The 27,928-nt window shown below is 37.0% G+C and overlaps 1 protein-coding gene across 1 annotated transcript; it reads left to right on the forward strand.

The window, feature by feature from the left end:
• The first annotated feature begins 746 nt into the window (after window positions 1-746).
• LOC110791122 (carboxyl-terminal-processing peptidase 1, chloroplastic) lies at window positions 747-27,928 on the forward strand. Its single transcript, XM_021995878.2, has 13 exons — window positions 747-1,253; window positions 11,573-11,692; window positions 12,289-12,426; window positions 18,597-18,701; window positions 18,791-18,959; window positions 20,384-20,460; window positions 22,011-22,055; window positions 25,151-25,231; window positions 26,848-26,886; window positions 26,973-27,035; window positions 27,241-27,370; window positions 27,483-27,563; window positions 27,697-27,928. Exons 1-12 carry the CDS (start codon window positions 837-839, stop codon window positions 27,536-27,538), a joined length of 1,440 nt encoding a protein of 479 aa, XP_021851570.2. The 5' UTR covers window positions 747-836; the 3' UTR covers window positions 27,539-27,563; window positions 27,697-27,928.

A 27,928-nucleotide genomic window follows, 5' to 3' on the forward strand; every position in this document is an offset into this window, starting at 1 on the left:
AAAATAATAAGTTATTCCGTATACGTATATAATAATAAATAATCTTATATATATATATATATATAAAGGAGGCATATTTGCTGAACTATTAGAGCGCCACCTAGGATTACTAATGGTTTCGGCCAATGAAAAATAAGATTTCTAATTTATTTTTGAATTAAAAAAATCGAGTGCCACATAGATAATTAATTAGGTGCCACGTAGATATTTAAGTTAATTAATAATTACTAATATATACAATTCCATCCAAAATCAAACGCTCTAATAATTAAAAAAAATAAATCTAAAATAAAATTCATCAAAAATCAAACAATAATCTAAAATAAAATTCAATCCAAAATCAAACATTAATCCAATATTAGAGTGCCACGTAGGAAATCTAATGGTTTCGGCCAATGAAAAATAAGACTTCAAAATTATTTTTGAATTAAAAAGTCGAATGCCACGAATATTAATAATTAGGTGCCACGTAGATATTTTTATTAATTAATTATTAATATTTCTTATATATAATTTCATCCAAAATCAAACACTATAATAATAAAAAAATAAATCTATAACAGTTGATATATATAAGAGTTTTATTTTAACGTAACAATTCAATAGAAACCGTGCATTGCACGAGCTAAAATTTAGTAATAATAATAGTAGTAATAAGTTAATTGAACAGAAGTTACAGAACAGAAGTTAAACCAAAAATAACAAAGCATTACTTATTTGTGAACGAAGAAAAACCCGAAGGCATTAACACTATCTATCCCCTATATTCCTATCCTATGCTACAAGAATATACTCCGTACTCACAACAATAGAGAAAGATATAAACGAATTGTAAGATGAGACTATGTTCTCTCACTTCATCCAACCCCTGCAACACCACCATTATCATCACCAACAACAAAAATGTCGGAGTAGCCAAGAGCTACACCAACAATTGCAACCCTAATTTCAATTCCAATCATCAAAACTCTCCTAAAAAATCTTCAATTGGTGCTGCCGTAGCTGCTGCTGCACTCTCATTCAGCCTCTTACTATATCCACCTGTTTCGATTGCTGCTAATTCGCCGGCTTCTGATCAATCGTCATCGTCTGATGAGTATTGCCGCGAAGATGGGGGATTATTGGGGGATGATATGGCGTTATCGGCGCCGAAATTGGGGACGAATGAGGGTATTGTGGAGGAAGCTTGGGAGATAGTGAATGATAGTTTTCTTGATACGGGTCGTAGTCGTTGGTCGCCGGAATCGTGGATTGTAAGACCCTCTTCTCTCTCTTTGATTCGGTTATGATAATCGATTTATATTGGTTTATTTTGTATTTTGATGAAATTGCATATTTTTTTTTATTTAGTAATTGAGTGATTGCAGAGAATTAGACTGGATATTGCTAGAAATGCATTTCCATGGTGTAGTTCTGGTGGAGGAAAACTCTTCGAATTTGAGTTTTGATCATATACCTCACTATCTATAGTTACTTATAGTTGGAAAATTTAAGAAAATTGATTATGATCAATGGAAATTAAGATTAATTGGGAAAAGGGTAATGGAAATAGATTTTTGTGGAGCAGTGCATTAAATTATAAAGACATTTTTTTTTTCTTTCTTTCTGGTGTGGTGCGGATGAGGCAGAAGGGCAATAAATTACAAATAGCGGTGGGTGATTCGAACCTGACCTATCGTAGACAGACCCTCAATCTTAATCACTAGGCCAAGACCTCATTGGTCTTAATCACTAGGCCAAGACCTCATTGGTCTTAACCAATAGGCCAAGACCTCATTGGTATGGAGACATTTGATTTGAAACAAGCGAAAATGGGAAGGACATTCATTATGAGATGAAGGGCCTAAAAACTTATTATTGTATCTTATTATTATTTTATACCATATACCTAATTCTTAAACTTCAAACTGCTACGTTTTTAATTGCTGCATCATTCTGCTCTCCAACGTGCATCAACTCATAATAGTTTGTAAGCTCAAGCAGAATGTATGGTGCAACATCGACGCTGTTGAGCTAGAGTTCTAAAGATGGAGGTGTAATGATTAATCAAAAATAGGATTTTGAAGAAGTCTTTAAAGCTTTTCATCTTGTGTGCTGTGTGAAGGAAAGTGGATTCCGCGAACACTGGTCCGCTTGGAGGGTGCAACCGGCACGTTCACGGAGGGAGCGATTAGTGCTAGCTAAGGGAAGGAGCTAACATAAAAAGAGAAGCTTTTTAGCCGGAGCAGATGAAGATTGTCGGCGCGCAGCTCCGATGAGGAGGAGCGGAGCGAAGTCTGTCGAAAATCGGCTATTTCTTCCTCTCGAGCCGCATCAATTTCCTTATCTCATTCCATTTTCTACTTAAGACGTTGGGTTTGTTGAGCATTTGCACCATCCATTTCAAATGGAATTTGTTTCGTGGACACATGAGCAATCATAGTTACCATTTGAAATGGATGTTACCTTTGCTTACTGAACATAGTCAATATGTTCTTGCACCTTAAGTTATGAAATCTTCATGTGCCTGCTCATGAAATTTCAAATGAGCAATATTATCAAGCAAGATTCAATTTAAGAGTATCTTCTTTGACCTTGTTGTTGTGGAGGGTGGATTCAACATTTGGCAGCACCGTCAAGTTATGAGTGTATCACTTTGGTACCTTTTCTCTTATTATGGGGAAGATCACTAGTGTTCATTTGAAGTTTTAATGAGGTGGATGATTTCTGAGGCTCATGTGTACATGTATATATATATTTGTGTCTAAGTATGCATGAATTAGTTATATTGCTTATGGATTCCTTCAAATTTTCTAAGATCAATTATGAAGTGTTCTATATATTTGTGTCTAAGTATGCATGAATTAGTTAGATTGCTTATGGATTCCTTTAAATTTTCTAAGATCAATTATGAAGGGTTCTATGCATGTGACCTTGTTGTAAGCCTTCCAAGTACATCATACATGATCATGACCTTTGTTTTGAAATAGGATGACTAAATTTTCACCGGTTGTTTAAAGCCCATTTGTCGTTTGCTACTGTCCACTAAATTTGATGCGCTTCACCTTTATTGTCTAGTATTCCTCCATCCCAATTAATATGTCCCACATTAACCTTTCTTTTTGTCTGAAATTTGAGTTTATCCAACTAATACATACTTCAAGGAACTTCTCTTTGTATCTCCTACCATATTATCCTTCCTTATTTGTATACAAAGTTTAAACGGGGCTCTTAGTTTGGGAGAAAGGGAATAGTAAATTTCTTTGCCATAGGGTGCCTGGCTTGGTATGTTTTGATGAAACCTTAGTAGCTAAAGAGGTCATTGGGGATGTAGCTAAGTATGTTACTAGAACTTATGAATACCTATTGCTCTTGAGTATAAATCATTTTTTGACCTATCATAGGAATTCCAATTTAGGGAGAGCACATGATTTTACTTCCCTTGTGCTTTGATCTTTATCAACATGCCCTAAAGTGACGGGTAAACTTATGGGTTAAGAGAAAAGGTGAAATGGTTCTCACTGAGTGTTTAGTAAGGCTTCATCAAGGTCCACGAGAGTAGATAGAGGAGGTGGGCTCTTTTGTCTTTATAAGATTCTTGTAATTTAAGTGGACTGTCGGAAGTCCTGAGATTCATTTTGTGCTTTTGGAGTTGTTACATGAGATATCCTCCTTATGCTTTCCTTGTGATGTGATTGTGGATATTTTGAACTACTTCCTCTATTAACTAATATATTGCCACATTTAGAGTTTTACACTTTCTAACCGTTAATATGTTTAATTATCTTTTAGTAAAAATTCTAAAGATTTGATGTTTTAGAAATATAGATCGAGTGACAGGCTAAATCGCACTCCTATCAAAGATAAACCTAATGTTCACCAACTAAAAATATAGCAAGGGAAGTAGGGATCGTATACACAGGAAAACAACGTTCTTTCTACCTAGGATGCTCGGACTCGGGTACGGGTGTCCGACTCGGGTACGGGTCCAAGGGTCGGACCTGAATTTTTTTTAAAATCAAGGACTCGGGGACACGTTTTAAAAGTGTCCAAAATTTAGAAACGGACTTGGGGACACGGCAAGCATTTAAATATTTATATTAATCCGCATAAATATAATAAATGAAAGTATTATTTTTGTGATTTTAAAATAAAATTTAAAAGTAAATGTTTTGTAAGTTGAAACTACGGAGTCATGTGATGATGTGATCTCTTTTCCCAAAATAAAAGTGGTTTAGAAGTCAAAAAGAACGAATATCAAAACTTATTAAAAAAATAAAAATTTACGTACTGTACCACCTATTTACTTTTTTTTCTTTTTTTTAGTGGGACCACACCTGTTTACTTACCCAGTTATCCCACGTTATTATTTTAAAAAGAGATGAGTAGTAGACAGTTGTACCTTACCTGTCCCACACCTAATTTTACTTATTTTTTTAAAAAAAAAGAAAATCTAAGTTTTTTTTTTTAATTTTAACATCGAACTTATCGACTTCCATGGAGGTCGCTTCCATGGAGTCTGTCTGCAGCATCCAAGAGTATCAAACCCTGCCGGAGAATATTCCTGGTGAGCTCGCAATTCTCAGTTGATTGCCTTTCCCTTTGTTGAAACCCCCCAACCAAACGCCCCCTAAGTTCTCAGTCTCTGTATCCCTGATTTAAGGCCTCTATTTTTAGATCTGGGTTTCCAAAACCCTAAAAAGACGAGTCCATTTTCCCCATGGCGAGTCCGGTCCGGATTCCGTGTCCGCACCCGCGTCGTGTCGTGTCGACACCTGTACGGCCGGGTGACAGGAAAAGTGGTTAGTTTGAATATTATAACTACGACAATAATTAAATCACGATAATATCAATATAAAAAGGTCTAGGGCATAGGTTCACCAATGAATAATACTCCGGGATGAGACATAACAATTAACAATCAAAGAAATCATTAATCAGACTGACATGCTATCTCGAGTCCATATTAATCATAAAATTAGAAATAACACTCTCACAATTTATTAACACTAATTCTATCTATTGAAACTAGCCTTAGCATCGAGTTGCATCTCTCGATTATTAACTCAATGCTGCCCAACTATAACAATTAAACCTGCCCAAGTCTAATTGCATGGTAATGAAATCAATCAATGGGAAATTAATCAACAACACCAACAATCAGCAATAATAAATCATTCCTTCATATTAATTCATGGATTCCCAAAACTCTAGAAAATAGACTACTCACACATAATAATGAATAAAACAATTAAAATTAGGGAAAGCATGAAATACATAATTAATTAATAATACCAATCTGAAGAAATAAATGTCGAGTCTTGAATTGAAATAACGAGTGTAATCGACAAAAGTTTAGAGCGATATAGATACCAAAAACTACGAAACTTTTAATACTAGAATAAAACTAAGGCCGAGTTAAAGATGTCCCATTAAAAGAAAACTAAGTTTAATATATAGGCTTCCCCTAAAAGCGTAAGAAGAAAACTGACTAAAGCAGGAAAAGCAACGAAAACCGGTCGGGTCTCGAAAACCGGCCGGTTTTCGGCACAACAAGCTGTTCTTGATTCCTGCGTACTCAAATCCGCTGCGATCGGGTTTCAGAACTCGGACGGTTGCGATTGCATCTCAGATATCTCCTTGTGCTCTAGCCCGGTCGGGCGGAAAACCGGTGCCACCAGTTTTCGTTGCATTTTGTCGTATTTCCGTGGGCCTTGAATCTTAAGGCCCAAGCCTAACTCCTTTGGGTCTAAATTGTCGTTTGTGGCCCCTTGAAGTTGGCTAGATCACCCCGTACATGTTCGGGATTCGTGTAGTCATCCAGGAATAATAGAAACGGGTCTCAAAAGACCAATTACCACCAAAAAGCGGTCCTGCGACTAAACATACTACACAACACATATTAGCATTAAAATTGGTTCCGAAGAGCTCAAATGAGAACAAAAGTGCATACGGGACGGGGATAAAAACTCTATAAAATATGAATGTATCAAACTCCCCCAAGCTAGACCTTTGCTTGTTTCTAAGAATAGACATCATTGATGAATAAATAAATCAAAACTTCACCCCAAATACATTTCAAACCAATAGATACGATTCAAGGCAAATCCAACAAATACGCATCAATGTCAACCAAACAAATCCATCCGATTACCAATAGCAATTGTCAAGCAGGGCAAGCCGCAATTGCATATGGAATCCATAACTAGTGCTCACACACTCTTCACTCATTTATGTGGCGGGTAAAAAATGTCCCCGATCGTTCTCCAACCAATCTATGCGAACAATGCCCTCCCAAACTCACAACACTCGTGTGTTTAAAAAAAAAAGACATACACTCAACCTAATAGTCGATTCGGAATATGTCACGTCATTTGTTGCATTGATAAACAACTAATTTCACATTAATACAACTCTATGCACAAAGGTCGTAAGGTATTCAAAGCTTGTAATGTAAGGCATAGGTAAGGGGTATGGTAAATTTGGGAATATGTGAGAGTAAAGCTTTAGCTTTGGGGAGCCAAAATCCTAATACGTCCCATGGTTAAAAATAAATAATGACCATAAACTCTCCCACACAACTCTACGTATAATCACCAAGCAAACCACACAAAATTTTCCACTAATTTTCATCCGTACAATTGATCACTCATAAAAATATAAACTTGTAACACTTGAAAATGAAACCATGCTCTGCACTTTTCTTCTTTTGAAAGTAATGATTTTTTTTTTCAATCTCACAAATTCTTTTGAGGAACCTTCACTAGAACATTTGAACATTGATAATTCTTCTCATTTTTGCTCTTTTTTTCTCTCTTTTTTTTCTCTTTTTTTTTCCACCCAAATTTTGCATGAATGAAACACACTACAACTCCCTCACCTCACTTACTAGTAGCTCCCCAAAGCCAAGCTAATGTGGCTAATAAACAATAAAAGGGGCACATGCAACAACATGGGTAGCAAGAAGGGAACAAATGTATCTAAAATCATCTGAAAGCCACCTAAAAGAACAAATGTCTTCGTCCCTCTCAATATGCATGTATATGAGTCATAAAAACATTACTAAAAGTTGTAAACCAATACTCAAAGTCTATGACATACTAGGAAACTAACACATATAAATTCCTAACCAAATCAACTAGTCAAGTACCAAGTTCACAAACAGTTGGACAAAGTTAACTCATGCTAGAGCATCAAAACAATCGAATATCAACTCATAGCTAACATGTCCACAATATTCATCATTAATAACCAAGAATAAAAACAATTTTCGAAAAGATAATTTCATCAATATTCATCACAGGGAAGCAAGATTTAGTATTCATCGGAACGTTTTTTTTTCTTTTTCAAACCAATAAAGCTAACCTAGGAAGCAATAAAACACACCAAAAATAGACTAATCATACCAAAAAGCAAGAAATAGAATGAAGGTATGGAGGAAGAGAAATCATACCATATATACACGAAAAGTGAACACCCCCCAAGCTAAATCAGACAATGCCCTCATTGGCTCAAACGGATGTGGAGTCATCTCCAATATCATCATCATCAACGTCATCATCATCACCTCGGCCACCACTCGTCCCTACTCCACTACCTCCTCCGGCACCATAACTCCCTTGCCCACCTACATGGTTAGTGGGCATATAAGTGCCATGGGTGTCGGAAACTCGCCCTGAGTGGCGTAATAATCGCATATGGGCCTATGGGGAACATGGCTCTTTGTTGATCACTCTCAAAGCGATCAAATCGACTCTCGGATCGATCGAAACGAGAGGTGAGAGCCTCTTGGTGGAGTTCTAATTGTCGGGACGGAGCATAGATAGTCTCTAGGTCTAGGGGACCGGGCTCACCAGGTTGCCCGTATCACGGAAATAAGCGTGCCGTGGTATAGGTTAGGAGCTGTATAGTTCCAGGAAGTTGCTCATCAAGGATTGCCATATATGTAGTTTGCTTGATCAGGAAGGAAGACCGTGAGATTATTAGGCATTGTGAAAAGCCCTATTCCATTAACCATCCATAAGATCTCACCGGCTTCAAATTATTATGAACTGACTTGATCCATCGGTCCACCCTTGCCGTTCTAGATATGCAAGTGTGATAGTATTGCCGCCTACAACATGGCCATTGGCCGGTGGAACAAAGTCTGCAAGACCCATAGCAAGATGAGTGATCATGCCCCCAATCATGATGGGGGTGTGGGATCCTGACTTCCCGGCGGTGTGGAAGTGGCCATGTGGTGTGTAACATTAATCTTATAAGGATTGGTACTATGGTAGACCCAGCTGCCCATAAGCATCAGTTCAGCACTGCGGACATTGCCGGGCTCAAACCTCCCAAATATGGACAACCCGAAGAACCATTGCCCCAACCTAAGGATAGGGTGTTGGAAAGCAGTAGCATGCAAATGTTACAATCCCCTGTCAAAGTATTCCATAATTGCAAAGCATTGTAACCTATTGGGGGGGGGGGGTTCTCTAGGGTATTCCGTTTTCATGCCAAACACACGTGCGAATTGTGCCAAAGTAATATGAAGCAACCGAAATTGCACATGTGTGATTTCACCACTACTAGCTTTCACCACCTTAAAACTACTCAAGCATTCAAGAGTCAAGCTAGCATAAGTTTTCCTACCAATAATAAATCATCCCTTCATATTAATTCATGGATTCCAAAAAACCCTAGAAAATAGACTTCTCATACATAATAATGAACAAAGCAATTAAAATTAGAGAAAGCATGAAATACATAATTAATCAATAACACATATTGAAATAGAATAGATAAATACCAATCTGAAGAAATAAAGGTTGAGTCTTGAATTGAAATAACAAGCGTAATCGACAAAAGTTAAGAGCGATATAGGTACCAAAAACTACGAAACTTTTAATACTAGAATAAAACTAAGGCCGAAGTAAAGATGTCCCATTAAAAGAAAACTAAGTTTAATATATAGGCTTCCCCTAAAAGCGTACGAAGAAAACCGACTAAAGAAGGAAAAAGCATCGAAAACCGGTGGGGTCTCGAAAACCGGCCAGTTTTCGGCACAACGAGTTGTTCTTGATTCCTGCGTACTCAAATCCGCTGCAATCGCGTTTCAGAACCCGGTCGGTTGCGATTGCATCTCAGATATCTCCTTGTGCTCTAGCCCGGTCGGGCGGCGAAATCCGGTGCCACCCGTTTTCTTTGCATTTTGCCGCATTTTCATGGGCCTTGAATCTTGAGGCCCAAGCCTAACTCTTTTGGGTCTAAATTGTCGTTTGTGGCCCCTTGAAGTTTGCTAGATCATCCGGTATATGTTCGGGATCCGTGTAGTCATCCGGGAATAATAGAAACAGGTCTCGAAAGACCAATTACCACAAAAAAGCGGTCCTGTAACTAAACATACTACACAACATATATTAGCACTAAAATTGGCTCCGAAGAGCTCAAATGAGAACAAAAGTGCATACGGGACGGGGGTAAAAATACTATAATATATGAATGTATCATCGAGATGAATCTAATAAGTTTGAACATGACTAACTATATATTTCCTTACATGTAAATTGGAATAAAAGGTTAAAGGAGAGTGCTTGAATAGTGTAGAAGTCGAAGCGGTGCAATATTAAGAGAACGAAGGAGGTATATAGTATTTCACAAGGGAGAAACAATGGCAGGTTGTCAAATACGAGGTTTTATCGGGACATTCAAAATGTGTTGACGTTACTAAGTTTTTTTATTTTGATGATTTGAGAGTTTAGAAAATAGATAGGCTGGCCTAGCATCACGGGCATTTTTGATAACAAATTTCCATGTAAAAGATAGTGTTTTGACCCAATGGAAACACTATATAAGTTAAAAGTTGTTTTTGGTAAGCTAGTGGTTAGATGTTGAAGTTACTTAAAACTTTAGGTAACATATGCTGGTTTTTTGCTACTATTACCCATGAAATTTGAACTAAAATCTAACTTTAACACATATTCAGACAGCTATCAGCTAATCACTTATGGTTGATTGAATAGTCAACCGTTGGTAGAAAAGCTAACACCACTTTTTACTTTTAAGTTTTTAACATACAAGTTCTTAGGGGCTAGGGTCATGATCAAAGCACAATTATGAACGCCAGCATGTATTGAAGGGGTTTATTTTAAAATTTCATAAAGAATAAGTTCAGTGAAGGAAAAAAATAGAATCAAACCACCGCACCCAGAACGTGGTATGAAAGATCATTGACTTGAAGAAGAAACTACAAAGTACCAAATATTTGTATTTTTACCTTGATGTAGTGATAGAAGTGCAATCTGGATGATGATGCTAGAACTGACTTCAATTAAATGAAGGGAAAATATTTTCAGTTAAAGAACTAGAAACAGAAAAGTCAGACCTAATGCTCGTCTTTATGTCACTTGTTTCACTGAGACTATATACCAGGTATTGCTGCATAGGAATTCTGTTATCTTCAAACAGAACACTAATCCTGTAGTAAGCATTGTAAAGGAAATCCATGCCGTAGGTTCCCTGAAGAGTTCAGGAAGCTACTTGTGGTGTAATGTTTGCTGCAGCTTGTTGCTGTTTTTGATTTTGTTGTTCTGAGGTCTGAGCTGTAATACTTGTCATAATTTTGACAAGGCTGTCCGGTTATTAATCAATTTACTAATTCATCATTATCATTACCCCATTGCCTCAAAGAGGCTCCCGCAAGAAGCGGGGTAAGGGGGGTCGGACATACGCAACCTTACCCCTGTAATTGCAGAGAGGTTGTTTTCAATTGACCCAAAAGCGATAACAGGACGAGACGGAACGACCATCTTCTACTTCATGGAAAGGAAGCGAAGAGGTATTAAGAGCCATTTTACTAATTGCTAGAATATGAGAAAAAGAAAAGATTGAATAAGGGATTAAAAAGGGCTTCTGATGTCAAATGTGAGGGTTAATTTGGACGCCCATTGTAAATCTATACTAGTATTACCGGAAGTTTTGCATGCCACATTGCCCCATGTCCTCCCTTTGTATTTTCATTTTCATTTTATTTTGAATCACTTGTTCTCCTCTCTCTCCCAATTACCTTATATTCCCCACCCCCACCCCCAACCCCACCCCCAAATTCTCTTCTTCCATGTTTATTGACCTTCCCCAACCAATTACGTTCAATTCAACAATTTCACCTCTTGATTCCACTTCAACAATTTTAATCAAACTCCAAACTCATTCTTCATTTCTGCTATTACGTAGACAAACAAAACTAATTTTAAACTAGATGCATGGGCTAAAAAACTAGTTGACTTCAACTAGTGACTTAAAGTAGAAACTTTAGATTTTGCGTTTGTGTGTGTGTGAGTGATTGTGCATGCTTCAAGAATTTACGTATGAGTGATATATTATGAATTTCAATTACTTGTCTATTGCGTCCCATTTTGTGCTGCGATCAACAAATTTCATCAAGTTTCTGACTGGCTAGGAGTTTCCTTGATGCTAATAGTAGTTTGCTCCTTCATGTTTGGACTTGAAAGAATACTCTGGCTTGCAAACTTTTGATTGTATATTGTTAGTTTCTTTCTCTTCTACCAAATCTACGTTTTCTTTCTAAAACATATTTCACTTATGTATATAGCGCAAGAAGGAAGACATATTGAGCACTTCTATTAAGACTAGATCAAAGGCTCACAATATCGTTCAAAAAATGTTGGCAAGTTTGGAAGATCCTTATACACGTTTTTTGTCTCCAGAAGAGGTAATCGGGTTTAAGGATGATGTTTGTATAGTTGTATACTACTCTTTCTGTTTCACTCTAATTGTCTGAGTTTCCAAATACAAACTCCACTAGAATATGCTACTATTGGTTATTCATGTAGCACATTTAATATGCTCAAACAGTTCAAGTGATACAGAGGAGGGTGTAGGTGCTTCCAAAATCTATGCATGTACTGTCTGTTTGATGTCTATGTCTGGTTACACTAGTCTGATAACATGAGAATATTAGGCTGATGTGCTGCAATTCTGAGGTTCTAGGCTTCTAGCTTGATTGGTGTGCTGGATACTTTTCAAAGCTTTAATATGAAACGTACTTGATTGTTTAGGTTTTGTTTGCAATATCTTTTTCTCTATTGTCATTTGTCTTGCGTTCCAATGCCCTCGTATATGTACCACCTATTTGATTGCATGTTTAGCATTTCCCAATGTTTTAAATAGTGTCAGATTTACGGCTACATGCATTTTTAGATTACAAATTTTGTCCTGGTTTATAATTTTAGTAGATTAGTCCCAGGTTTTAACTCACGCATGTTGTAGTATTTTTTCCATGGCATGTGAATCATTGATGGATGAAAGTTCTCGAAGATGGCTAGATATGACATGACTGGTATTGGAATAAATGTCAGGGAGATGCCTGACAGCAGTGGAAGCTTCAAACTGAAGGTGCTTGGACTCGTATTGGATGGGCCTGCTCAAACTGCTGGAATTAGACAGGTAACTAAAACAAGAGTGCTATTCTTTAATGGTTATACTGTATTAATATCTTTATAAATATTAGAGTTGTTGTAATAGTGTAAAATATTATCAATAGGCTTTCTATTGTGTGTCAGTCATAAATTGGGCCTTTAGCATTTAGCTTAGATTTGGGATTCTGTTGCTTGACTCGGTTTCGAACTTTTCTTGTTGGACTCGATTTGAGATTCTGTTGCTTGAATCGGCTTGATTATCTTGCTGGAGCGTCCTGGGTCATTAGACAGGAATCCGAAAATTAAAAGAAACAAAGAATATTACTACTGTGTAAACAAAGAGTTTGAGAGTAAGTGAACCATTATGGCAAGGAAAAGTTATTCAGCGGGCTAAGAAGATAAAAAATTTGGAACAAAATATCATTTGATTCGTCGATCCTCAAAACAAGAAGTAGGCAAAGTAACGAGTGATAAATGGGATATTCATGGAAAGTTACAATCTCCACCACGTAATAGTTCACCTACGCGTCTTCATCGATGTTGTTTTTTGACGGGCCGGTTCGATGGCTCTATATGAATTAGCTGTTTTTGATCCCTCTGACCCCGTTCTTGATCCAATGTGGAGACAGGGTATGTTCGCACTTTTTTACTTTACGGTCTTTTGTTAAAATGGAAGAGCAATCTCTTTTCACGTGGTACAAAAACATCTCTTGCACAAGGTATAGAGAGGGGTCATTGTAAACTTCCAGTCTAAAGGGCGTTTACAGTGGAGAGAGAGGCTTGTGCAGGTGATACTTTGGACAAAAAGAAAGAGACTTGTGCAGATGATACTTCCCCCATAAAGAAATCTTATATGTTGGATTGAAACGAGCCTATTATAACTGACTGAGAACCCTTCTTTGCCTGTTTTATGTCAAATTTGTAAATAGTGCATCATAGGCTGAACTGAAATACCATTTTACTCTAAGTTGAAGGAAACTCAATCTCAGATAGCTAGGAATGGAGGAGAGACAAGGAGGGATGAAAATTCCATTCAAAAATGAATTGTCAATAGGAGTAATCATGGTGTAAAAACTCGCCCGAGTTAACTCGTATCACCTGAGTTAACAAGGTTTTGGAGGCTAGCGATACGAGATATCCCGAGTTGTAAAGGTGCTTTTAAAAACGGCGAGATCTCGGCCGGTTCAACCGATCCGAACGAATTTTGTCCGCATTAAGCGTTATAAACCTCACATCTACTCGGTTTTCAGCCGAATTCCCCATGTTTTCGACAAAAAGAAAGGGCAAAAGGAAAGAAATGGAGAAACTCCATTGAAATCGAGTAGAGAACTCCATTTTCAAATCTAAAACAAGAGAGGAGAGAGAAGGTAGACAAAGGAACTCATTTTAATTATGTCACGTGTAGGGGTGTGCACCGGTCCAAAACCGGTCCAGTCCGGACCTGAACCGGAATGACCCGGAATCGGAATCTATAAATTTCTTAGTCCGGAGACCGGTCCGGAATTAGACCGGTCCGGACCTGAAAATTCCGTTTCGGACCGGTTTTTGTCCTGTTGGACCTGTTTAGCGATTTTCCTTTGAAAAATATTTTCCTTCAAAAATTCAACAGGCGAGTAGAATACTTAATTTCACACCAAATTTTCCTTCATAACATACAGTTCATATACATTAATTTTGATCTATAAAATAAACTTATACCATAGACTTACAAATTTTGTTCTATAAGATAAACTTATACGAAGTACCATACATTCAATATTCCATTAGCTTTAAAAGCGGATTTAATACCTAAAAAGTAACAACATCGATTTAGAATGACCAAATGATTAAACTTGAATATTAGTTGGATAGATTTGTAACATCAGAACTAAGAACATCCATAAGAAGATTTACCTTTATTTATTAAAAACATCAAATTACATAAAAAAAAGGGGTAAAAGGGAGTGGAAGGTGAACCGATAAGGGTTCGCCTAAATGATTCCGGATCGATTACTAGCTTTAGTTAAGATGAAGGCCACGTGAATGGGATAATATTGCCCTTGACGAACTCACCGATCATCTTTGTAATAGCCGACACTGCCGCATCGAATCGTAGATCTGAAAAATAGGTGGTCTAAGAAGTAGAAAGAAAGTGGTCGGGATAAGAAGTAGAGAAAAACAAAGACTAACAAAGATAGAGGAAGTAAATAATGGAGGTTGGGTTGAGAAGTAGAGAGGAGAAGGAATAACAGAGGAGAGAGGAAGAGAGGAGGGTGATTTAGATCTTGAAAAGTTGGAGGGTTGGCGGAGTAATAGAGGAGTAGGTTAAATATGAGAGCAGAAATTAAAAATACGAAGCATATACTCCCTCCGTCCCGGAATACTTGACCTGTTTTCCTTATCGGGCCGTCCCTTAATACTTGACCTGTTTCTAAAAATGGAAATATTCTAACAATACTATATTATTTCTCACTCCACCCCTATTAACCCACCTACCCCCTACTCCATACAAAAAATAATTAAAAATTCAACCCCTACTCTCCCCCAACCCCACATCTTAACACATTTCCTACTAACTACATTAAAATAATACCCCACTATCAACTACTACCTATTAAATTAAATAAGTCAATTCAAGTCCCTTAAACTCTGTGCCGGTCAAACCGGGTCGAGTATTTCGGGACAGAGGGAGTATATTTTAATATTTATGTATCCGGGTTTCCGGACTTGACCGGAAAATTCCGGTTTTTACCCGGTCCGGTCCGGAATCCGAAAACTCATTTTCTTTTGGACCGGTGTCCGGTCCTGAATCCACTGGTCCGGTCCGAACCGGACAATTCAGGTCCGGTTCCGGACCGGATTCAGGACCCGGTCAATTTCTGCACACCCCTAGTCACGTGTACGGTTTAGGGGAGGGGGACTAGGGTAGGTAGTGAATGGGGCTGACATGGGGCTTCTTTTTCAAATTTCAAATTCCTACGCGACAACCGCGACACGGTCCGCGACTAACGCATCATTTCCGTTACCGAGACTCCGCGACCGATCCCCCGACCGTGACCGATACCGCATTTTTTATTTATGGGAGTAATAGCCAACTCAGGTTTTAAACTGACGGCTATTATCTTGAACTTTCAATATGGGACAACAGTGACATACACTTGTACCTTACACAAAGATCGAAGCCTAATATTTTAGATCTATGACAGGTTACACTTTCTGGGAATGTGCTTGTCAAAGAATACCCTACGTTAAATTATATTACTCTGTAGTATAAAATCTTCATTAGGCTTCCATAGTTGAAACTAAGTAGTCAAATGAATGAAATATGTTTGAACTCTGCAAGCTTAAACCAATCATGCGAATATGCCATTCAGGGTTTGCTGATTTCAGGTCCTCCATCATATTTCTCTTGTACTTTCGTTCTATATGCTTATGTAAGCTTTAATTTGCCTTCTGTTTTGCAATCTTGGGAATAGAATAGGTTAATGCTGTTGGATATCTGTGTTTGTGCCTGAGATTGTTTTGTCTGGCTTTAAGAGGGTTATGCTAGTGTTTGTTCCAATAGCCATCTGGTGATGGTGAGAGTCTGTGCCTGATTTCTGTGTTTTTTATTGCCTTGTACACATAATGAGAATTGTTATATGGTGGGGAGTTTACCTGATGGAATCATGATAAACTTGTGGCTGATCAATCTGCAGTCTGCCATGAGCTAGTATTTGTGATGAATATCATTGAAGTATATGATATGGATTTTATCTGATGGGACCATATTAAAGTCCGGGTTGACTTTTCCTTAAAAAAAAAGAAGAATTGGATGAGTATTGCATTTACTTAGTATGAATAGCAGATCATGGCTCTCCAGACCTTTAGCCTGATGAGATTCCTTGTAGTCACTATTACATTTTCCGGAGAGATTTATTATAGCTTGGTTCTCTCTTTCCCTTTCCCTTTCACTCCCACTGTTGTGTTTGGTCATGGTTTTCTTTTCCCTCCCTTGTCTTGGGTGTTTTTGTTTCATTGATTTTGTGTGCATGACTGCATGTGCATGTGACTGTGTCAACTGAGAGTTTTTCAAATAGTATCTCTGCAACTATAGCCTATAAGGGTCGGTCAGATTGCACTAGTGCATTATACTACCAGCTTTTTGATGAGAGAAATTTTAGAGCTGTAGCTAATTTTTTCCCCCCAAAGGGCTTCTTCACAACAAACAGTGAAACAAACAGCAGTGACATTACTGTATTGCTTCTAAAGAGGTTCCTCCAGGCGACTAAAGATCCGAAATAGAAGCCCATATATAAAAGGATAACTGGCGACAGCCTCAATATCACATAGCTAAGCCGCTAAGGTTGTGTGTATCTTAAGGGGTGGGTCTGACTGCACTACTATACTATACTATACTATACTATACTATACTATACTATACTACCGACTCTATTATGAGAACTTTTAGCGATGTTGATAATTTCTTTCTTCTCCAAAGGGCTCCTTCACAAGATACAGCCGCGCTGACATTACCCCCATTGCTTCCAAAGAGTTCATGCCCTTGTGTTAGAATTCAACCTTCCTTTATGTCTATTTTGCTTATCTAAGGCTTTCTAGGACTTTTCAAATAGTTTTCTTGGCTTTAAATAGAATTATTATGTTAGTGTAAATCCAATGTTCACTGGTAAGTTTTAGCTTATTCAATATAAACCTCTTTAGGGAGTATGCACCAATACTCCATACCCATAAAAGTTTCCTTGCTTTATTACTTGCGTTGTTTTATACCTTTATAGATATTGTGCTAGCGCTTGTTATAAATCTCCCTACAATCAACAAAGTCTTCCAAAACAAATATATTCTTGTCGTCGGTCTCGCTTGTGCGTGCTGTCCGCACACAAGCGCCCCGATTGCCCCTCGCTCTTGTCACCAATAGGCAAGAGTGCCCATTCTGAATCAAGGACCCGCCAGGGCCCCACGAGCCTTGAGATACACTTCTCGCACAAGACTTTTGCCCTTGCCGCCCTTAGGCAAGAGCGCGCCGCAATATCCGGGGTCAAATCACTTGGACCGTGACTCGGTGGCATGATAAGGATTGGACCTTTAAATGCAGACAACCTTAGCGGCTGATATGAATCTAAACCCCTTAGTTTAGTTAAGAGGTCTAAACTCAAGAACCCACGAAAAATTCACTAATTGGTGCGTTTTATCATTCAGCAAGTACCCACGAAAATTCTAGTCAGCCCGTTAATTGATCAGCAAGTAACCGATATTTCAATGTATGAATCCACTCTTGAACTCACAATTGAATAACGAACCTAAGTGACCACTCTTGATCAATTAGTTCCGCAAGCCTAACCCTAATAACTCCTGATTATTGTCAAGAAAAAAACGCAAGTTCAAAGCTCTCACAAACTTAAGCTAAGCTTTAGATTTTATTGTAGTCAAATTGTGTGTAAAAACAAGCATAAGCACCTCTATGTATAGGGGATAAAGTGTTAGTATTCTGGAAGCTTTAAGCTTAATCCTAAAGCAATAAGGAAACCTAATCCTAGTGCAAGTAAGAAACTAATCCTAGTGCATGTAGGAAACGTAATCCAACTCTAAATAGGAAAGCTAAAACCGAATCCTAATAGGTTTAGCAAACCAACTCCTAATCCTAATAGAATTAGGAAAGCTAACATACATCAAACTGAAATTTAAACTATGCCCAAAATAAGAAAACCGTCCCAAGTGATACCAAAAACTCATGAGCAAAATCTAAATAAGCAATAAAGATATGAAGAGTCTTGAAACGCTACTCATCCACACATCACCATGCATTCTCTCGCATCAACGGCTTAGCCTTGTGATAACAAAGAGGCTGTTAATCTTTTTAAAAGGGCTTCTATGTCAGATCATTAGTCAGCCTGGAGGTATTTATTAGTATATACTGCAGATGAAGTCCCCATCTTTTCTTTTGTTTCTCTTTGTTATCTTTGTATTTCTACTTCCCTCTTGAGCTTTACCTATTTTGTATTATGTACTATATATCAGAACTATGATGAAACTATGAAAGTGGTGGCTCTATGTACGTTATAGCCTATGGCTTTAAATATATCATCTCTGTGGTAGTGTGGTGGTAAATTTTATCTTTTTCAGTGTTACTGTGTTAGTCTCTGAGGCATTCTTGCAAGAAAGAGACGATTTCTACATATGCAGGCAGAAACTTCACATTATTTTCCATTATCTTTTTGATAGGGTGACGAAATCTTGTCTGTTGATGGGGAGGATGTGAGGGGCAAATCAGCTTTTGATGTATCGTCAAAGTTGCAAGGTCCCAGTGAAACTTTTGTAACAGTTGAGGTGATATTTCTGTGTGTTAAAGTATAAATTCTATATCTGAAGACTTCATTAATCGCGTCACCTACTAAGTAATGAAAATCAAAATTTAGGTGAAGCATGGCAACTGTGGTCCTCTCCAGTCTGTCAAAGTTCAGAGACAGCTGGTTGCTAGACCTCCAGTGTTCTACCGGTTGGAGAAAATTGACAATGGTGCAACCTCTGTTGGATATGTGCGTCTTAAAGAGTTCAATGCACTGGCCAGAAAAGATATAGTAACAGGTAACTACTTCCTCCGTTCTTTTTTGTTGACACGTTTTGACTTTTGACGCTATACAGATACTCTACTTTACTGTCTTTTGTGATTTATACTTCAGAAAAAATATGGTTATGTGAGATCTTGTTACATTCGTCTCATTATATATTTTCAGTATCTATTTAAAAAAAAATTACTTGTCGTCAATTAAAGATATTAATGATTGCAATTGTGCATCGGTAAACGTGATAAAAGAAACGTGTCATCTAAAAAAGAACGGAGGAATCATTACTTTGTATTGATTAACTGTGATAGATAGAGATTTTTGAGAGAGCAAATAATGTTGAAGTGTGTGAGAATCTTTTGCTTACTGTAACAGTGTCTGTAAGCCCTTTAGAAAAAGTTTGTTTTGAAAGAATCAGCGAACCTTTTTATGTAATCAAGAAGTATTAAGCCTAATAAGAAATATTTATAAACTAGTGCCGGCTGGTAATTTTTTAAATAGAAGTTTAGAAAACCACCTTTTGTACTTTCTCTGTTCCAGAATTATTGCAACACCTGCCTTTTTAGGACGTTTCATATGAATTGCAGCATTACTTTATTTGTATAGTGGTTCCCTCTCCTTATCACATGGGCCCTATTTTTATCACTCTCCTCATTATATGGGCTCCTAAATACTTGCACTTCCCACTGTGTTGCAAACTTGCAATTAGTTTTTGTTGACAGTTATTGTCATTTTCCATTGAAAACACCCAAATTGCATTGTTATGAATTTAGTTGCAATTTAGCCAAGAAATAAAGGTAATTGGGCAAAAAAATTTGTTTTTCATTTCACTTAAAGTAGGGATATGAATCAAGCATTCACACGATCACACCCCAAGGTGTAAATAACTGAATACCAAGTGTAAATACTTCTGAAGAAAAGATGTCTGATGTTGACGCCAAATTAAGTCTCTTATAGTATGGCTTTTGTGTGTCACTTTCCCATGATAATAAGCTACATGTTCTTAATGGGCCTGACCATGCCGATTGCTTTTGCCAAGTTACTTTTGTTGAAAAGCATAAACATGCTTCTTTTCAGTGAACTGTGTATAACTGTATATTGTCCCAACTCACAAGTGATTGCATTTTCTCAAACATGACTACTTCGAGATCTTAGGTTATTTTCTCAAAGATGTTATTTCCAACATATACTTTCTCAATTCTTTTCTGGAATTGCAACATAAAGAGTAGGCACGCATATTAAGGAGTGTATGTGATGAGGAGAAACTTAAATAAAGGGACCCCATGTGACGAGTGTGGTGTTGCAGTAAAAATAAGCAGGAGTAATATGTATTTTATGTTTCTATTAGCAAAATCTTTTGAACCATGGAACATGACACATATATGTACCAACTTCTAGTTTTTTCTATTATCTGATTTATCATGACTCAAATATAATCTTGCGCAGCAATGAAGCGCCTCCAGGACCAAGGTGCATCATCTTTTGTTCTGGATCTAAGAGACAATTTTGGTGGCCTAGTGCAGGTATATGCCTTTAAGTGGATGTTCATGCGTTATGTGCCTTAATGTTAATGTTTATGTGTGTCTGTAAACATTCATTTAGTAATATTTTAAGGAAAATATTGTCTTACACTAGTTTGCTTTGGTAAGATGAATTTTGTGACTAATTGAGTATTTCAGTCTACTATACCTAGAGTTAGTTAAACCTAATTTCTCTGCACTTTTCTTTTTGGGAACAACTCAAAGTAGATATTTTCTTCTGTTGCTCTGAATGCCATAACTCTAAACTGGGTGAGATTGCCTTTATTGTTATTTCTCTTTGGGAGTAATTTATGGAGTCAACGGAAGGAGTTTACATAGGAAAGACCTCAAAAAACTAAACCAAGTTTTTAGTGAAAAAGTTATATTCCTTTGAAACAATCTATTCTAAAATGTTTGTAAGTTGAATTAGTTTTGAAGAAATGACCGAAAAGTGGTCTTATATCAAGAACAAAAAAGCCGGGATTACTTCGATGTATCCCGCATATCCAACGTAAGACAACCATCAGACTCGATTTTTTAATGAAAGTTTTACCATAAGGCTAATTAATGCATGAGGCACATCCTTTTTTCCATTCTTCTTCTCTGTTTGATTTTCCCTCTCTTCCCCTAGTTCTCTTGCTGTTGCTGTTAAAGAAAGCCCCATCTATGAGAACTATAGAGCATTTTCTCTCTGCCCCTCAGAATTTATAACCATTTGTGTGAATCAGTGGCCTATTGGGTGCGTCTTCTACTTGCACCTTGCACCTAGCTCTCTGTGCCTTCCTTGCGCTTTCTGAAACCAAGGTTAGAATGCAGCACTTGTCAGATGAATAAGAACCATTTCTGATATCTCCTTTAATTTGGCTCTCAATATCTCAAAGGAGTGGTTGGTCCTTAAAGTGGAAGGAGTTGGATTTGGATTGATGATTACTATTCCTTCTTGTTGTACTTGTGGTCTTGGTTAAATCTTGCTGACACTGCGTGCTGTATGTCTGTATTGATGCTCGTTGATGTTGAACCATTGGATGATCTTGTCGGTTTTTGAGCAAAAAGGTTGTAGGGCCTGGCTGCCTGCAGCCTGCTATCATCTTTTATTGTTGAAGCCTGTTTCATGATTTTTATATTTTTAATATGCCTACTTCCAGTTCAATGTTTCAGGGGGCGTTTGGTTCGCAAACTGGTATGGGGTTAGAATCAGGAATGTTATCAAGGTGGCATAGGTTTGGAACTTGATTCTTAATACCATGTCTTTGGTTCGATTTGGGGATGAGCTTTTTTCCTTTTGTTTGATACCTGGAGTAAAGGTATGAGCCATACCCACCTCTCCCCCTAGGTTTCTAAACCCCATACCTTGGGGGTTTGAGGTATGGGTTATAACTCTTAAAATTTCCAACCAAACACATGGTATGGGTTTATTTGCAATTCTAAACCCATGCTGAGTTTGTTAGTGTTCCTCATAGTGTACTCGGAAGAATATATGTATATATTACTTGTCTTTATAGATTTGAATATTGTCGTTTGTTTATGTAGGGCTTTGTGAATTCTTTTTGCAGGCTGGGATAGAAATTGCAAAGCTGTTTCTGGATAAGGGGGATACGGTATGGTAATGCTACCATTTGTGCTTGCCTAATGCACTGGTCTTCTTTTTCATCTTCTTCTCTCCCTTCTTTTGTTTGTGCCGCATGTGTTATCTTGTGTAAGCATGATCTTAGTACAGTTATCTACATAAATTACTATCTCAACAATTTGTTTGTTAAAATATTCAATAATAAGATTGAGACATTGAAATATCTGCCTATTGATTTGCGGGGATAAACAAAAACCATATTCCTTTTACCTGGGAAGAAAGAGAGATCATTGAATGACAAATGCTGAAAGAAAAGGTATTTCATGAAAAGATAAAGAAAAGAAATAATATCCTCTTCTTAATGAATAACAAATATACAGAATAACTGATGTGAGGTTCTGGTGCATTTTAACTATTAGGTCTTTGGGAAACAACTACTATAAGATCTTGAATGGTTAGGTTAAAGTGGTTAGGTTAAAGGATAGGTATATCTTGACCTCTCCAAACCTCTTGTACATGGAGAGATGTTATTGGTGTATTTATGAGATTGGAGGGGCTAGGAGTTTGGATGCTTTCAATTCATTTCTCTGACGTGTGATATTTGTATTTAGAAGATATTGGACAGACTAAGTTTCACATTATGTTAGCATGAGAACCAAATAATTTCTTCCCCGTCAACCTACCTGTTTCCTCTATTTAAGATATTTTTTAAGCAGATCAGTGCCATGTCTATATATTTTCCAAACTCTAAAGACGTTGATGGTAGTGAGAAAAGAGAAGGATATTATACAGTTATTGATCCTTCTTAACATATTAATTCTCATAATTGTTGACGCATCTTTCTTTTTAGCAAGACTTTTAGCACTATCAGCACTAAATTTTACTACTTAGGTACACAATTTGTAGTATTATTGTTTTTTCTTTTCTTTTATGCACTTCCACTTTACAACATAGATCCACTAACGCTTAATTATTTTGTGAAATTTGTTTGGACTATTTGGCTGTGGGATGTAATGGACTAAATCAAAATGACTATTAATACCTCTTCGCTTCCTTTCCATGAAGTAGAAGATGGTCGTCCCGCTTTTGGGTCAATTTGGAAATAACCTCTTTGCAATTGCAGGGGTAAGGTTGCGTACGTCCGACCCCCCTTACCCCGCTTCTTGCGGGAGCCTCTTTGAGGCAATGGGGTAATGGTAATGATGGTAATGAATGTTTGGACTATTTAACAAAGTTATTTTAAAGTTCAAAAAAAATTATAACTACTTATTATTATAATTTTATCGCATGATTAACAAAGCTATTTATGTTTTCTATTTATTTCCCCTAAATCCAAAATTATATGCTTTAGTCAAGTATTGAAGGTCCAAAAAGTACTACTAACTTACTAAGTCTACTATGAAACTTTTTATTTAAATTGAATATCTTTTCATTTTTTTTAAATAATACTCCGTACGTAGTATTATGTTTAGTAACATTTTCTCTTAAATTCAAGCTTGCTCGTTTATCAAGGCTCATGTATTAAAAGCTTGTTTATTGATCTAGCTCGGCTCGAGCTCAAGCTCGAATTTAAACGAGCTATTCGTGAGCTAAGCTCGAACAGTGAAAAACTTAAACGAGTCAAGCGCGTATAGGGGAAATGAAAACTCCGTTAAGCATGGCTGGAAATTCAGGCCTAGCTTGAACAGCCAAATACTCAACTCGACGTGGCTAGTTGACATCCCTAATAATGTACTATCAAAATTTAAATCGGGTCAGTGGTTAGTTTGCTCGGTTTGGGTTGTTTTTCGGGTTTGTATGGTTGTGGGTTTGCAGTATAGGGTGATAATGATAAGTCTCATCTCTGATTGTGAACTCCTGGACTTTCATTGACTCAACAAGTCAAAAGCATTTTGAGGTCCTTTTTTGTGTGTGTCTCGGTTATCATATTTAGTTGAGCTACTTAAATGTTATAATCAAACTTTACTTACTCGTGATAGTATCCCTTTTCAGTATCTATTCTAAATTTCTAATATCTAAAGAAAATTTACAAACAAAGCAGTCCTACTTTCAGATTATATCAAGTAGTACATTTGACCATATTGATGGATATTACAAATGAGCAGATGATAAAACAACTAGTTTTTGAGGGTATAAATCATCATGAAGAGTTGACCGAACAGCTGGAAAACCATGACTCTGATGGTCATATGTTAAATGTATTGCGTAATCCAGTTATGTGTTGACGAATGGGTTGGGGGGGGGGGGGGGGGGTTTACAAATGCCAATAAATCGTTCTATAACTTTATTGGGGGATCAACAACTTGATGGTTTTTTCTTTTATTACATTGACGAAGCATGTTGTAATACTTGTAAATCGGTTAGATAGAGAGAGATTCATACGAAGTGAAGCAATTGAGTGAAAAAGGTGTTAAAGATTTTGTAATCTTGAAGCCTGTCATAGTCCTGCTAAAATTCTTAATTTTACCTAGCAGGTATAGACTTTGAGTCAATGGCTATTGTCAAATTGAGGGAATTGTATGAATCTTAATCATTTATAGATAAATTCAATTTAGAATGGCCAATATCTAGGCTGTCGTCTATAGGTGGAAGGAATCTAATTTTAGCATATTGCTTGCTTGCTCTATTTACGCCAGCAATTCCTTCCACAAAAAATTGTAGCTCAACCCATCCCAATGCCTTAACCCGGTTTTTGGCATGGCTTCTGCCCTGGGGATCGATGCCGAATAGTGTGATCTACTTTCCATTAATTTTATTAAAATAGTAAGTCCTCATTATTATGAAGACAAAAGTTCGGGACTCTTACTGCTCGTTGCTTTGTTCTTTATTCTCAGGCCTGCTCACCTTGAAAAGGCGAAAATTGCTTCCTACTGTGATTTTCCGGGCATTGGATGAAAATATTGATTTTTTTTTTTGCTTATGTTTCCTCCTTATGGCTTGTTTAAGTGACCTTAAATTATTGAAGTCATTTAGGTTTGGTTAAAAATTGATTTTCACAATCCAGTCAAATATTATGCTCAAAATTCAAAAATGTTTCAGTCACCTTCAGTTTTTGAGGTCCTTTTGAAAGGTCCGTGAACAACTCAACAACGATTTCTTTGCTTGCTAATTGTCTCCTATCAACAGGTGATTTATACTGCTGGAAGGGATCTGTCTCAGAATGCTTTTGTGGCAGAGTCTGCACCACTCGTCAAAGCGCCTGTCATGGTATGAATTATCAACTAAGATGTGAGATCATCATAAATAGAATAGATGCTTTTTATATGATACATTTCTTGTTGGAGATATCCATGTAGTGATCAGATCTAAATTCAGAACAAAATAGTGTTAAAGCTGCTGGCCTTTGTGCCACCTCCTTCGGCAAAACTGGGATAAAGTTGAGCCAAAAGATCCCGATTTATGATAATTCATGAGGAAGCGGTATCTCTTTAGGATCTACTCCAGCATTTAGAAATTGGTTAATCGGTAAAGATAAAGGATTTGATGACCCGCCCAAGAAAGAGACCCAAGTCCTAGTAGTCCTACTAAATGGTGATTCAACATAGATTCCACATCTTGGAAACAAGCTAATTTTGGATAAAGTTCCTGTTTTCTTCATCATGCCTCATCATTATGCAAAAACGCATTTATATGATGTTTACTTGTTTTCATTAACATAAAAGAGGAAACAAAAACTTTACAGCTTTTGGCTAGGACCTCGATATCCTAGATTCCTAGTACAAAAGTAAATGCAATACAACTATTACGACATGTGCAGTATAGACAATCGTAGCTGGTCGGTTCTAGTGGTTTGTCGTTGCATTTGTTTACACTTGGGCCCTGTTCTCTTTGATTTTTCCTGAACTGGAATGACACCTTAAATCCCAAGTTTGGGGTGACATCCCATATTATTTGAAGTTTGAGTCGTTACTCATTAAGGTGAAGATCATAAGAGCATAATTGGAGTTTCTCTCATAAGATCATTTACTACGAAGTACTAATTAAAATTGATTCTTACTGAATTATTTTTCTTTAAAAATAAAAATATTTAAGGTGAAGATCATAAGAGCAACTCCAATTTTGAGCTACAAGGTGTTGGTGGCTAATTTTGCCACATTAGATTTTTAGCTACAATTAATTTAAGCTACATATTTTCACATTGGTGGGCTACAATAACTTGTAGCTCCCTATAATATTTAATTAAAAAAAATTATTTATTTGAGCTACATTTTTTTTGAACCACCTGCCCAAAATAGCTACAAGGTTTTATCAGCTGCATATGCCATTGTTGCACCAATGGTGGGCTACATGCTCACATGTTCATTTTTTTGGTGAGCAGGTCTATTTTTTAACCATTGGAGTTGCTCTAAGGCCTTAGTAATAATGGAATGTTAAGTGAGTTTGAGGAATTACTAGTTTGGTTAATTAAATGGCAGATTTCTGACAAGTGGTATCCTGACTCAAGGTGTTCATTTTGCTAAATATTATTGACTCTAAGCAACCAGAGATTATTTTATTTCCAATTTAGATCCAATAAAATTGAAGAAGTTTAACGGAAATTTCATTTGATCCCGTTGAGCACATCATTGCTGGTCAATTTTTTTTTTTATTTTTTTTTATTTTGCTTGGCTAACATTATTTACCCGAGTTTCTTGTTTGAGTATTGGTCCGTGTAACATGTGTCATCAACTCATCGAATATTTGTTGGATTGATATTTCTTTGACCTGTTATGGTCTTGAGCATCTATTTATTGGTTTTCAACTATTCAAGGCAAAAAAGAGCAGATATGGAGTTTTTATCTTTTCTTTCTCAGTTAACTTCAATTATTGTTATTATTATGCAGGTTTTGGTGAACCATAATACTGCAAGTGCCAGTGAAATAGTAAGTCCCGCATTGCTAGTACTTCTGATAGTTAGACGACTTAGACCATTCTCTTTGGTAGCTGCTTAACTCTTGCATCAGTACAGGTCGCATCAGCTCTTCATGATAATTGCAAAGCTGTTCTGGTGGGGGAAAAAACTTATGGCAAGGTTTGAATTCCAGTTTCTCGCAACTAGTCTTGCTTCAGTTTTTCCTCTTTCACCTCTGTTCACTTGATTTATTTCTTCATGAAGGGAAGGGTTTTTAATCTTTTTATTTTATTTTTTCTTTCATACATGGTCGTTGAGTCTAGATTAAATTGCGTGGTTAGGGGCCATAGACAGATTTTACAAGATTGAGCAATATTATGCGCAGGGTCTAATTCAATCAGTTTTTGAGCTCCATGATGGATCTGGCGTGGTTGTGACAATAGGGAAGTATGTAACGCCTCACCACTTAGATATCAATGGCAATGGAATTGAACCCGACTTCTCTAACATCCCACGTGAGATTTTATGTTATTTTATTTGTTTTATTTATTTAATAAATGGCACTCTTGGCTTATTTTACCTTATATTGAAGCCTCTTAGTACTTACTGTGGTCTTGGTAAGTTTAGGGTGGAGCGAGGTGAAAGAATATCTTTCTACTTGTAATCGATTGACACAAGGATGATTGAAGCAAATCAATCTTGTTTGTTGTAAGCATTCCTATCGACTTGTGATTCTATTGCTGTATTGAAATTGTTTTGGTGATTCTGCTTAAAATACGGGCCATTGTTTTGTACCAACCGCCTGACTCTTTGGACGTGTCATTTGTCATTTGTCATATAGCCACGAAGAGCTGAAAAGATTATACTGCTTCCTGGCTTGGTTTTCTTATGACAAATCTGGTGCCGGGTTTGAGTTGCAATCCCCTCCAAGGGCAAGTAGAACTGCCGTACTTGTACTAGATTCTTTCTACTTGTAAGTTGTAATTAATACATGTATGTACACGATAACAGACTTGGCTGCAAGAATGAACCATTCTTATAGAAAGATTTTGATGACCGGTATTTGACTGCAA

This window comes from Spinacia oleracea, chromosome 5 (genome assembly GCF_020520425.1).
Source record: "Spinacia oleracea cultivar Varoflay chromosome 5, BTI_SOV_V1, whole genome shotgun sequence".
NCBI lineage: Eukaryota > Viridiplantae > Streptophyta > Magnoliopsida > Caryophyllales > Amaranthaceae > Spinacia > Spinacia oleracea.

Bases quoted from the DNA above. Each gene is read 5' to 3' on its own strand.
- LOC110791122 (XM_021995878.2), top strand. From the start codon at position 837: ATGAGACTATGTTCTCTCACTTCATCCAACCCCTGCAACACCACCATT. The intron at 18,702-18,790 runs GTGATATTTCTG...ATCAAAATTTAG, and splicing joins AAACTTTTGTAACAGTTGAG to GTGAAGCATGGCAACTGTGG. The intron at 26,887-26,972 runs GTAAGTCCCGCA...GCATCAGTACAG, and splicing joins CTGCAAGTGCCAGTGAAATA to GTCGCATCAGCTCTTCATGA.